Source organism: Sphaeroforma arctica (genome assembly GCF_001186125.1).
Source record: "Sphaeroforma arctica JP610 unplaced genomic scaffold supercont1.322, whole genome shotgun sequence".
Lineage (NCBI taxonomy): Eukaryota > Ichthyosporea > Ichthyophonida > Sphaeroforma > Sphaeroforma arctica.
The window spans coordinates 33,147-46,772 of record NW_014040236.1 but is presented as its reverse complement, the minus strand read 5'-3'; the positions used below and the strand labels follow the sequence as shown (position 1 = coordinate 46,772).

At 41.9% G+C, this 13,626-nt stretch overlaps 4 protein-coding genes and 1 non-coding gene across 5 annotated transcripts in view; all 5 read right to left on the bottom strand.

The window, feature by feature from the left end:
* Positions 1 to 823: 823 nt before the first annotated feature.
* SARC_05186 (hypothetical protein) lies at positions 824 to 3,247 on the bottom strand (the record flags this gene model as incomplete). Its single annotated transcript, XM_014300965.1, has 3 exons — positions 824 to 949; positions 1,974 to 2,096; positions 3,182 to 3,247. 3 exons carry the CDS (start codon positions 3,245 to 3,247, stop codon positions 824 to 826), a joined length of 315 nt encoding a protein of 104 aa, XP_014156440.1.
* On the bottom strand, positions 2,423 to 2,494 carry SARC_30109. The gene has a single exon. It is a non-coding gene; the product is annotated as a tRNA-Asp (tRNA).
* Positions 3,248 to 4,650: 1,403 nt separating the features above from the next.
* Positions 4,651 to 5,214, bottom strand: SARC_05185 (hypothetical protein; the record flags this gene model as incomplete). Its single annotated transcript, XM_014300964.1, has 1 exon — positions 4,651 to 5,214. One exon carries the CDS (start codon positions 5,212 to 5,214, stop codon positions 4,651 to 4,653), a length of 564 nt encoding a protein of 187 aa, XP_014156439.1.
* A 15-nt stretch (positions 5,215 to 5,229) lies between these two features.
* On the bottom strand, positions 5,230 to 5,613 carry SARC_05184 (hypothetical protein; the record flags this gene model as incomplete). Its single annotated transcript, XM_014300963.1, has 1 exon — positions 5,230 to 5,613. One exon carries the CDS (start codon positions 5,611 to 5,613, stop codon positions 5,230 to 5,232), a length of 384 nt encoding a protein of 127 aa, XP_014156438.1.
* A 799-nt stretch (positions 5,614 to 6,412) lies between these two features.
* The window catches only part of SARC_05183 (hypothetical protein), an 8,188-nt gene continuing 974 nt past the window's right edge, over positions 6,413 to 13,626 (bottom strand). The window contains exons 2-10 of the mRNA XM_014300962.1: positions 12,354 to 12,605; positions 11,937 to 12,091; positions 11,140 to 11,304; positions 10,559 to 10,709; positions 9,971 to 10,105; positions 9,508 to 9,653; positions 9,071 to 9,149; positions 8,493 to 8,683; positions 6,413 to 7,433 (exon numbers count right to left, since the gene is read on the bottom strand). Of these exons, the coding sequence (XP_014156437.1) occupies positions 7,275 to 7,433; positions 8,493 to 8,683; positions 9,071 to 9,149; positions 9,508 to 9,653; positions 9,971 to 10,105; positions 10,559 to 10,709; positions 11,140 to 11,304; positions 11,937 to 12,091; positions 12,354 to 12,605 (1,433 nt within the window). The 3' untranslated portion in view covers positions 6,413 to 7,274. The remainder of the gene's footprint in view (positions 7,434 to 8,492; positions 8,684 to 9,070; positions 9,150 to 9,507; positions 9,654 to 9,970; positions 10,106 to 10,558; positions 10,710 to 11,139; positions 11,305 to 11,936; positions 12,092 to 12,353; positions 12,606 to 13,626) is intronic.

Sequence of the window (13,626 nt, the reverse complement as noted above, 5' to 3'; positions counted from 1 at the left end):
TAAATAGCATACATACATACATACATACATGCATACATACATACATACACACACACACACATATATATATATATATACTCAAGGTATTTAAAGCATAATATGTAGAGTGCATTGATGCGCACGAGAATCACGTGCTCCTTTGAGGTAACGCAGCTAGGCGGGTGTCGCATATTAACGAAAGAGCTCGCGTTGCAGTATTTGTTCGCCATGCACACCACTTCAGATATCAAGCTGGCGACACCACCACTCACAACAGGTGAGATCGGAGCTCTAACTCGAGGTCAGCACAGTCAACTAGCTTGTGCATTCTGCTAAGCATTCCGAGGTGGCTTGTGAAGCTGCGATTTATGGTTGTGTATTGTTGACGTATACACGATGCCGCGCACCGATGCAAACATACATCGATCCCAGTATAGCGCCACAAGCTCAGACACAGCAGGCATATATACATAAAACTAAGCATATACATATAGATACATAGATATATGCCATTTTGCAGGCTGATGGTAAGGTATATGTGTATGTAAAGATCATCTAATTCACATCCTCGCAGGCTGTCAATAGCCGCTCCTTTGGATACAACACCCTCCCGGCGCGAATTGAGACGTAGCTTCACTCAAGTACAATTGTCTACACACTTAGCGGCAATTGTGTAACATCGTCTGGGATACCAAGTTGTACACATACTTATCACCCATTGACACTACCGCGGCATAGCATCCAGCGAAAGGAACAGAGAACAAACAGAACGAAGCACGGCTGCGATGGTGTCTGTACTTTCTCCTGCACTTCCCATACAACCACGAACGTTGCTGACAATACGTTATGAGCCACCATACTTTGTATCCACGTTATGGTACCGCAGCCTCACATCAAGCATCCGGAGCAGACAATACAACTCCTCGCGCTGGTAGAAAATCTCGATGTACTGGTTCTGTATTTTCAGCAGCTGCACGTATGAAGCCAAATAAGGTGTACATCAAAATATATTGTGGTACCATTTTTTTCTCAAACTTATTTTCTTCCGTGTAAACAACTCCCATCTGATAGGGTGCTCGTTATAATACCCAAAAAAAGTGCGAGTTAAGTATATGTAACGTGAGAATCCCGAGCTGATATCTGCTAGCAAATACATATGTCACGTATACTTTAGTCATGCTGGGCGCACACATGATAGAGATTGCAGCTATGGGCTTGGCTATATAGGTGAAACATGATACATCCTGATTGTCCAAGGTGCGGAGTACACTCATGGCTAGTCGCTTAGGCCGTCGAGCTACCTAGTGATACCAAAAACATGGTAATGTACAAATGTGTAAAAGTTTTGCAAAGAATTGACACAGGCGACGTTGCGAACTTGTGCTCTGAGGTACACAACAGCACCCCTTATCTACAGCTTCGTCTACGGCGTTTCAATAGTACGATCGATACCCTTCAAGGAACAGACCTCACAGATATGATGGTACTCGAAGGCACTTGGCTTTGGTTATACGCCGACTCAGCCGTTACGTTAAGATAACCCGAGTACATTGGCACTCTGAGGAGGCTGAAATGAATATTCTAAACAAACAAATATGTCGAAACAGGGCAACATCGCCTATTCTATCTCTAGCGTCGACTTGTAGATTAAAAAAACAAAAAAAAAAACAAAAATCTCAAAACCATTCAATCAGAATAAAAATAGTTGAATACGTACATGAACAAAAGAAGCATTCATGACATTGAACCATGATCAATTTAAGCATACATGGCATTAAACCATGAACAAATAAGCATACTTGGCATTAAACTATGGACAAAATAAGCGTACATGACATTTAAACTCCACTAATAGACACAACATGAGGGAGTCTCTTCAGGTTGAACTTCTGCAGATTGATTATAATACTCCCGTGACTTCTCCGAGCGAAGACACTATCGAATGGCGCAACACTACGCGCATGCGAGGACAATTTCACACCACAAAAAAATACCTCGTATTGCTTGGGGACATTGATTGAGTCGTCAGAGTGGGTTATAGCTGTTTGGATGATCTTCTTGAGTTCCATCATATTCATTGCCTGAGCCCATGCCTTGTTTCTTGCCTCTATGACTTTCTGTACACAGGAAAGGCATACGAATTTAGCTGAGCGCAGCAGCTTGACAATGTATAATGGATTTCCAACTGGTTCAGATGGGTCAGATGTATTGCCTTTTTTGGGTGCTGGTGCGTTATGCAGTGTATTGTGTACAGGGTAGGTTCGATAGCATACCATTGTTTCTACGCCAAATCGGAATAAAAATGATATTGACAGTGGAATACACAAACTGGCAACAACACGGTCACCTTAAAAAGCAAACCAAGACATCAACGATACCATATCCCCACTACGGACCACCCCCCAAATTTTTTTGAAGAAAAAGAATGAATCGAGAAAAAAAGTTCGCGAACCGGGAATTGAACCCGGGTCTTCCGCGTGACAGGCGGAGATACTAGCCACTATACTATCCACGAGATATTTTCATAGTTTGCAATCCGATGTATATAGATAGAAATCGCAATCCCATACATCTTGGAAGTTGCAATCTCATATATACAGATAGAAATTTGTAATCCCACATGTACGAATAGAAATTTGCAATCCTATATATACAGATAGAAACTTACAGCTAAAAATACGTTTCCGCAATAGGGTTTTTTGACCGACGATATGTTCTATTACACTTATAAATTCATAGCAGACTACATTCAATAAACAATACCCTAGGACTCAATACATGATCCCCGCATCATACCAACCCATCAAGCCCGATGCGAATATGTTTTTCATACTAGGTTGCCCACCTTTTCACATATATTTTACTGATCATTGCGAACAAACACGGGCATACAGCTTTGTGATGCAGTACGTATGAGCCCGCCATGGATTCTTCGCGTTTATTGTAGGCTGAACCATTGTGGAACACTAATTCAACTGTTGCTTGCGCTAACTTGCTTGTCACAAATATCGATAGGATGCAAAAGTACATCTACAAAGCGTATACACAATTGCATTTTTTCGATGCTGAATCTTGAGAGATTACGGTTTGAACCGTCCGCATACAAGATCAGATACCTAGCGCAATTCAGCAGATAAGTACATTTATTCACACAACAGGTACACTCTCTCCATTGTTAACAACCATAGCAATACGCACATACCTGCACAATGTCATGTTGCTTTTGCAATGCCTCGGCTATGAAGCGTTCGCGTGCGCTGTCACTCATCTCCTTCACCTCCGCAGAATGCTCCGCGAGATATGCTCTCTGAGCGCTACAATCGAAACAGTGTATTGTCATCCATACATATTCTTCAGATATCCAAAAGTGTATCCTTCATGTGAACGAATCCTATCGAATCGTAGTTCACAAAAGATTGGGGCCATTAGATCTTTTGGTATCAAGAAGAACAATTTCAGCTTTAGAGGCCAGAGTGCTTGCGCTGTCAGATATCGTTCTCTTCTACTGGCTATCGAATTTTTTTAATCTTACATCGTTTCCACGAGCTGAAAACCATATCGTAATAGTCCTCACATACAATTGGAGATAACACACTCCAGGCCAAAGTAACCCACTGCAAAGCTATTCATAGGGATTATATATATATATATATATACATATATATACATATAATATATATACAAGATATATATTTATATATATGCATAAACATGCACATATAAATATGTATTTGCATGTACATATACATCTATATGTGCATATAAATATACGTATACATATACGTATACATATACATATAAATACATACATAGATAGATACGTACACACACACACACACACATATATATATATATATATATAGAAACCTACCAAGATGCACGACTCGCGTAGAAATCTAGATATGTTTACGGTTGCATATTTGTGTTTCCAATAATCACAGTTTTTATTTTGCATTTAGCCAAAGTAAAGAGTATATAGCAAATTCATATCGAGCCCAATCACAAATACTAGATACCAAGCCACCTCTCGAGTTCCTGGTAAGTATCCGTAAACATGCACACAAATCTTATCACAATAATTTTTAGACATGCATAGCCACAACGTACAATTACCAATAGAATATACACGCAACTCCGCGACACAAATATCATGGTTGCGTTTGGTACAGCTTTCTTTCACTATGAATCATCAGCATCTGGTTCATTGTCATAGTAATATAAACATGCACTACATCAAAGCCTACCTGTCGCTCTTCATCCACTCGAGTTCTTGCTTGGCATCCTGTACAGCCTGCTGTTGCCTCTCCACCTGTCCTCAGAAGTAGAAATATCACAGTTAGTGACACATGCGATACGAAGAGTACTTGGATTGATATATATGCCAGACAACATAATTACCGGTATATATATATATATACTATATATATACTATATGTATATATATATATATACATATATATATATACATACATACATACATATATATATNTATATATATATATATATACGAGATATGTATACACAGACATATACATATATGTATATTTTCACAAACCATTTGTCACACATCCACATATGCATTGACATATATTTATGTAAACTAGAGTATTGTACATTGCATCAGTTCTACTCGATGATATTATAACCAGTTCATCTTCTTCCAAATATACTCTAAAACGTTCCTGATTCCACATCCTCGATGAACTTAATAATCCCCGTAAAGTATATATCTTGATCATCCCACATGCACATGTGACTGCCATTGGGACAGTGCAGATAGCGACCTTTTTGTACCAGCGATGCCTGTTTTTTCATAGCTTCAGGGTCCATAGTGTCATGCTTAGCACCAACCATTAGTGATGGAATAATTATCGTAGACAGCTTATCTGTAATATCCCAGTCGGCCAAAAGACCTCCAGGTACAAACTCGGATGGGCCCTGCATGAGCTCGTATATATGCTGGTTGTGATGGTCCATAGCTCGCTGAACACCATCTGGAAAAGGCACTATTCTACAAACATGGTGTGAGTAGTAGTGTTTCATTACTAATGCATCGTATTCTGGGTTCAGGAAGTCTCCTTTGCTTTCATATTTCTCCATCAGTGCAATCACATCAGGGTCGATGCGACTTCGTAACTTGTTGTTGTATGCTGCATATTCAGGGAATGAGCTCTGCATATTACTGATCACTATAGCTTTAAAGTTCTTCGCATATTTGCTGGTGGCATACTCCATACATAATATACCCCCCTACGAGTTTCCGACGAAGTATCCATTCTCACTATTAATACCCAGACCTTTCCTCACCTGTTCGACCTCCTCTACGAATCTATGAGGTGTCCAGAGCGTATCATCGTGTTCAGTACCTGGTTGGTCGGATAGGTACGAGCCCAGCTGATGATAGTAGTATAGCTCATAGCCTTTATCATCTACCAGATAAGGCTCAAAAGACTCAAAGTATTCCGTGGTAAACGCTGGGCCGCCATGGAGTAGCAGTATCTTAACATGTGCATTGTCTCCCACCTTTCTGGTCCATACTTTGAACGTTCCCACTGGTGTGGTGATGGGTATGAATTGCACACCAGCACTCCCCCGGGAGGTGGATGACTGGGGCTCTCGAATTATGGGGCTCATGACAATGTTCAAAGTTCTTCAATGTAAATACATCATACCATCTCTAGAAATATTTATAGTGTGTATGGACATGATGTTTAAAAGAACAAACAAGAGAATGTGTATTTGAATATGCAAGAATGCTTGTGCCGTGCTAAATAACGTTAATTCGGTTTGCACCTATGTGGGCTAGGTACAGTTGTACACTGTGAACATGAACATAACGGGAACGCAAAACTCTGAATGGTATACGTTTTAACGCAAAAAGACTTATTGCTCCACACATACATACATGAATACAAGCTCATTTTTTAAACCCATATATAGAAATTTGAGATCTGTGTGATAAGCAAAATTACATAGACTTCTAGATTATTAGGCAAAAAGTCACGTACGCGGATGTATTTATGATATACTATATATCGTTATCTTTCACCTATTCATACAATATTCTATGCAGGCCCTACCTTTGTCTATATATACACCGCAGGCCCTACCTTTGTCTATGTATACACCTATACACCGTACATTTTGAACGTATTGTTGTGTGCATACCGAAAATTCCGTACGTATTGAAGTTATCGTTTGTATACATATATTAGCGCGTACACACGGACATATAGATATACATATCTAATACATAGATTAATTTTGAGGGGCATGCTCGAAATCTGCCAGGTTGAAGGCACTGGAACTAAACACCCGTGTATTTTCACCTAAATCTCGACAAACCTTTAAGTGCATTTATAGGAATTTAGGATAGATGTGTGCAGATTGTAAGCAAATTCATTAGGGAAATCCGGGCAAGCTTCCGAACGAAGGATGGTTCACCGGATCCCATCCGTGTAACGGAGAAGAAACAGGTTATATATGTACATGTTAACAAAACTATTCTGCGTTACGAACTATGCTTTGTCATCCCCATTCTTATTGTTATAGACTGCACATTGTGCGTAAACCCAGAATGTCCAGGTGTTATCCATTGTCTTGAGTTTATTAGTCATAAGTACAGCCTTAGCCGAGTCCAAGAAACAGAAGTTTCGCGCCTGAACTAAGAGCTATGAGCGGAGTTCTCTATGCTCTTATTAATCTATTATCTCGGAATGGAAGCTTATGCGATATACTTGTGCACGTGGAGTTTTCTCGTTACATCTTTTGAAGCATATTATGACTCTAATATCAGGGCTATCGATAATACAAGGAAATATCAACCAGGGTCGACATTGCGTCAAGGCCATGCATCGTCACGGACCCTTGAAGTGTCTCTGTGTGCTATCAGGATCATTCATGTGCACAACTGAAAGAGCATCGTAGAAGTACTATTCATGGCTGTCTGTGCGTTCGGTTGCCATGACAGCAAGAACACAACTAGTTGCTAGGTAACAAAGCACACTTGGTTGTAAAATGCGTGCTGTTATTAAGAAAATTTCTCTACAAGCCCATGGGGTATTATAACACGCAGAATACACTACAATCGATGGGCAAATCCATGCTCACACAAGTTGCCATCTTATTAGGTTACCCAAGGCTATTGCCATTGTATCGGTAGTTGCGTAGTGAAAACTATACTACTTGCAATTAACTATAAAGCAGGCTTCTACTAACAAGAAAAAACTGTTACTTTCCCGCGTAAAACCGTATTTCCTCCGAGGCAGAGGATACTACTTCTAAAGGATAGCTGTTCATGCACCTACAGCCGAGCGCACGCTTGATCTTTGTATGTATGTGTGCAGTGCCGATCGAGGGCCGTAGATTGTGGTGATGTTCGATGAGACTTCGGTCCATCCGGGTATGGTCTTCACCTGCGCATCCAATTTGAAGAAATCGTACACAGTCCCCACCTGCATCCAACAAGTCAGCCGAAGGTCAGCATTGTAGCACAGATTGTAATTTGGAGGATAATACTGAGAAACTGGAAATATCCCGGCCTCCCATACGCGCCGTGCAATAAAATAGTCAAATTGACAATAAACCGGCGCAACGTAGCCCATTGTATGAATACTGACTAAATGTATTTAATATTCTTGATTGATTGCAAACGAATGAGTCTCCAAGGTAGGCCTTTATAGTTATTCGTAATGTTATTGACAACGATCTCAATACACAGCTAAAACAAAACGAGTATATGCACCCAGTGTGATGCGCTCGAGCTATAGCTATTCATAATGATATTGACAATGTTGATCTCAATACAAATCTAAAACAGTCCCAAAATCTCCACCACCACGAGTGTGAGCTTGCACCCAATGTGAACAGCACTGCACTATGAAGGTATACGCTCGAGAAGTATACACTCAACAGGCTTCAACGATTCCGGTCCAACAGAATTCATTGGTGCCCTAGACTTGCGACACTTCAGGAAGCCACCAGAGCACGTGCATGTGAACTGTAAGTGCGTTTGATGACTTTGATAGCCGATGAGATACACGGTTCAGAGGTATGATTGTCTTAACACGAGACGCCGACTTCGCCAGGCGCTACAAGGACTGAATACAGTTGGTATCTGCCTGATACCAATCGATTGTGCAACATATTTGGTACTTCAACTCAGGTCTGCATACCTACAGGCGGGCTCTTACAGGTACACATACGCGATACTCCAACATGCGAGCGTGTGACATGGGTGTTGTATAATCAATGAGCTTCCACATCATAGAAGGATGAGCAGGACACTACCGCGTGGCTCGGCCTATACGTCTGCTAAGGCCATGTTGACAGCTACTGCTAAGGCAATGTTGACAGCTTATGCTGAGGTCATGTTGACAGTTACTAATAGCGTGAACGAACAACTACACTTACCTCGCTTATTTCACCGATAATTGCACCTAAACTATACACGAACAAGCTCACGGCATTCGATTAGCATACGTTCTGATAGTACACCAAAATCCAACTCATACCACTGTGTAGGTGGTGTCAGGCTCGATCCATTCCTGGGTCACGAACCAAGCGGGTCCACCCCAGTTCTGGCTCGCCTTGCTTAACAGTTTGCGCACCAATGCGATGAGCACAGTGCCTTGAACTTCTTCATACTGATGGAACTTGTCTGTAAAAGGAATGACTGCGTAGATGTCGGCCTCGGTCACATTGCCTGTCGAGAAGTGAAGGTGGGCCGGTTAGACGGTATGGTGTTGATGACAGACAGTTTGCCTTGAGACGACTGGATCTGATCAGCAGGTACGTGAAACGTATACAATATCTAACTTAGCCTTCTGAAGAGTATGGTACGTGAAACGTATACAATACCTAACTTTGCCTTCTGAAGAGTATGGTACGTGAAAAGTATACAATACCTAACTTAGCCTTCTGAAGAGTATGGTATGTGAAAAGTATACGATACCTAACTTTGCCTTCTGAAGAGTATCATGGGAACATGATCACACGCATGGGAGCAAAACACGAATTGAGATAGGCACATTTGTATATCTCTGGTATCGACAGGCTTCCAAATTGTACACTCAGACAGTCACCTTTGTACCTTGGTACAGATTATCTCTCAGGAAGAAAGCACCTGAGATATAGAACGGCTTGTGCTTCAACGGAGTCTCGGCAAATAGCTGCTCAAGATCAAAGAGAGTGGTGAGACATGGTGAGACGAGAGCGATAACATCATTCCAGTTGAAGTCAATCAGTTCACGAGCCAGGAATTTGGTTACATGGGCATTAATTTCAAAGTTGAACTAGTTATCGACTGTACCGCTTAAAAGATGGGTGGCCAGATGACAGCACACAACAGATTGTCTACCACACTTACTGCAAAAAAACAAATATCCCGCATGCCACAGACTATTAGTTTACCTTGACACTATCCGTACAAGCGAACATAAAAATTTTCCATTGAAATGCACAATACTGGTCCAGGTTCCACCACACACGAGCCCTTGCACACAGACCACACACGGCCTTTGCACACACCGTTTTCGGAATGACGTGCTCCACAAAGAGGTTGCGGAGACTCCACTTGTTATACACCTGCAACGATTTGCTATAGGTGTGCTGCATTTGCCCAACCACCGTATCCAGGCTTAATTCTTCTGTCCATCGGGCCAAGTCTTTCTTCACTGGTGGTTTCGGGAATAAGACAGGTGGCAGAACCAGATAATTGTTTTCTTCAGTAGTTTATTGGCACCAGCTTTGCTATGCCCGACGCGCGTGTGTATTGATTCGCGATGTACAGTCATTACTCACGCATGTATAGCCACAACACCCTCAAACACATAAATTTACCACGATAAAATACAAACAGAATTCCGATGTCAATGCAGAAAAAACAAAAACAAACACAAAATGCACTTGTAAAACTGTATGGTGCATCACAACAACATACATACACTCACATTCAGCAACGTAAGTAAATAGAACTCTAAGAACAACATACAAGCATAGCCACCCGGCAGTTGAAACTCGTTCGTAGGTTCTCCCACATACGACGCCAGTGCCGTGCGATTGCAGCGTATTTGTTTGTGGTATAAATGTGTGATTTTCCCGTCCACGAGCAGGAACTTCGCAACACCTTTCGATGTTTACGATCGGCAATTACATGGAGAAGTTGTATGTATTAGTTTGGATTCGGTGCGAATGAGGAAAAGCATCCGACTTGACTAGGGGAATAGGCCATGCATTCCAACGCCACCCTCACGCATGTTAAAGCAGTTGGGTGCATGAGTAGACATATACCAATCACGGCACCGCTGTGCGATTCGATATGGATACACGTGCGAATGACAGTATGATACCGTGCAATGCCGGATTACAGGGCGTGTCCTTGCATGTACGATATGTCTGTTAATATACAAAACTTCCAGCTGTGTACATGCAAGATATATTGAGACCGCGCAATACTCCTGATCGGCATTTTGTACACTAGGGCAGCACGAGCCCAGAACTGAAAACAAAGGGACCATATCACAACGCTATTCAACGCACTACACCAAAACTTGAGACAACTACGTGACACACAGCACACCTAAGTGGTACAGGTAATGATCCGACTGGATAACGAATGCGTTTTGGTCAACGGCATGGAATCGCATCACATGGGAGTGGCCTGCCAGGAACGCAATGGCAACGTCTGGCTGGGCTCGGCGAATAGCGGTGTGTATGTAGTTCATATCCTCCTGTGATTGGCGAAGCGGAGACCCGTGGGTAATATGAGAGAAATATGCGTGTCTGCCAGCAGAAGTAGCGTAAGGGTGTATATGATGGTATGAGATACCTATACAGTTGAAATTTAGCAAATGGTACACCTCTTAGAGGTATGAATCGGACATATGTGATGCATTAATTCATCGCACTAGGGGTGACCAGGTGAAACGCCAACTGACACCCTCTAAATACATCAATGAAACGATAGTGCGAATGATATCATATCCAGCACTATATAGCATTCAATTCATCGCCCCTCGAACCGAACGAACGTGCACGTCATTGCATAATAGAAAATTCGAGTGTATACTTGCAAAGTAAATCACAGCCAAAACAAAGGTCTACAGGGCGGGAAAGCAATATACTCATACCCATCTACGTCTCGGGGCTTGAGCCACATACCATGTCAGGAGCTATATGCATGATCACAACTATCAGATCTACTGCTTCGGCCATTGCTTTGCGGAAGTACTCCTCCTTGACACTCTTCACAGGAGGCACAACCACCACATTCGATGTGTGTTCCAGAAATTTATACAAGAACCCCAACTTGAGCACACGCATACCCTGAAGAATAACGCGCAAAGCAATAGATGGGATTCGAATTGTGAGTAAGTGTGAGACGTATGCATTTATAGTATGTCATCATCAATGCACCTAACGTCGTAGTCGGTGCTTGCTAACGTATGGCTTCCGCTGAGATGTCGGAATACACTCAGATGTGTAGATACCGGGCAGAACTAATTTATCGATAGCGCTGATCGTACTGAACGCTGCACGCTGTTACGGGACTTTACGATTCAATATGCATTTAGATGTGATGAAATAGACTCCCTGTAAAAGAAAACACCACGAAAAGTGTCCGCGACAACGACAAGCCAAGAAATCGGAACCGTTTCTTATACGCACTCACGCATATACTGGAGGCCAACCATAACAGCCATGGCACAGGCACAGGACAACAACGTTGAAGCCCGTACACTGAAGCTCGATTTCAAAGACCCGTGCGAGTTGCGAAAACGCACGCACAGCGGTACCAAACACAGAGTGAAACAAAACTACATGATCGAGTATCTGCAATACACGAAGAGAGGGTTGTACTCGATACTGATTTGGTACTACAATCGACAATTGGCCATATCTGAACCATAATTTGTGCTCAAAATTGAGTGAATACTGTCATCAACTACCACCCATACCGGCAGAGTGGTTTGTACTTGATATTGACTGCCTCCGAGTGGTTTTCCATTCTCTGCCCACAGCACATTGGACGTGATATAATTCGATCCCCAGTGCGGAGCGAAAGTCTCATGGATGTACTTTGTTACATCCTTGTGCCCGACATCGTGGTTGCCTATACGCATGGATTCAGATATCGCCGTATGAATAGGCAGTGATGCACTATTGAGATGAGTAGTGATCCTGCAGCTAGCAATCTATTGGTGTACAAGTGTGTGCGCTCTTAGAAACTAATTGTAAACGCACACGCCAGCGCTCCTTGCCTTGCATACCAGACGAACTGGCAAACACAGATACACACGATATAGCCAAGACTATGGGATGTCAAAAGCACCATACAACCCAAAGCAGACAACATGAACCCAATCGAAACACACCCACAGCCAAGCCGTCGTAGTTCAGATGTGTCAGAGTTTTGAAGATGTACAGGCCATGCATCTCGGTGGCATCGCTTATGCCAGTGCCCTCGATCAGATCGCCCGAGTCGAACATCATAAACGATGAATTGCGGTTGTTGGCTAGCTCTCGCATGTGAGTGGTGAACGAGTACACGTCACCTATGTCGCAGTTGTATGTGGGCTGGTGCCGATGCCCTGTGATCCAGCCGTGGATGTCGGTAGTCTGCAGGACTGAAGCAAGGGAAAAATCATGAGTGACCAATGAGCTCATTGAAAGTTTCCCGAAATCGAACATAAACGATCTGTTTGGTAAGATCTTGTGTAAGGTCTTCTCAATGCGTTAGCTATCGCATATTGAACAAAAGGGCGGCAAAAATGTAATCCACGTTTAAATACTCTTTGATACTTTGTGGGCGTGTTTCGAGCACAATCCTGTCGTTTAAAAGCTAGACATCACATTGTGAGACGTGAATCACAGCTGTGATGAAAATTATAGAACAAATCGAGGAATGAAATGGAAGGTTGATATAAGTGTGGACTCCCCTATGAGGCAGATTCGAACTCCCAATCTATAACGCGCTTCGATAAATGATATATATATATATATATAGCCACACAACAAAAAAGACACACGAATATATATATATATATATATATATATATTATATGTATATATGTATATATATATTGCAATTGGTGTGTGACAGGTGTAACGCCGAGTCCATGTGATGCATGACACTGTGACCACTGGGTTTTGGAATGTGCATATCATACATACAACATGGTGGAATGTTGCAAACCAAAAACTTACTGTATGTAAGTCCAATAGATTGCGTACGCAATGCTAAGTCTCTGTGATTGGATATGAAGATGTAAGATAACTTAAAGTATAGACTTACAACTGTAAAGTAGTGTAAATTATACTGTATGTAATCCAATAGATTGCGTACGTAATGCTAAGTCTCTGTGATTGGATATGAAGATGTAAGATAACTTAAAGTATAGACTTACAACTGTAAAGTAGTGTAAAATATATAGTTGATGGCGACAGTAACCAGAAGGCAACGGTCACCATCAGTATAACTAGCAGTCAGTGTACGCAAGGACTAACCTATAGTAGGCGCCATATGGGTGAGGGTTAGCGTATATAACTAGATACCATAAAGTGATCAGTCTTCATAAGTTTCTAGGAGCTAATACACTATTTTAATACTCAGTAAAGGTAACATACATTCCAGTCTGGATTTGTTAG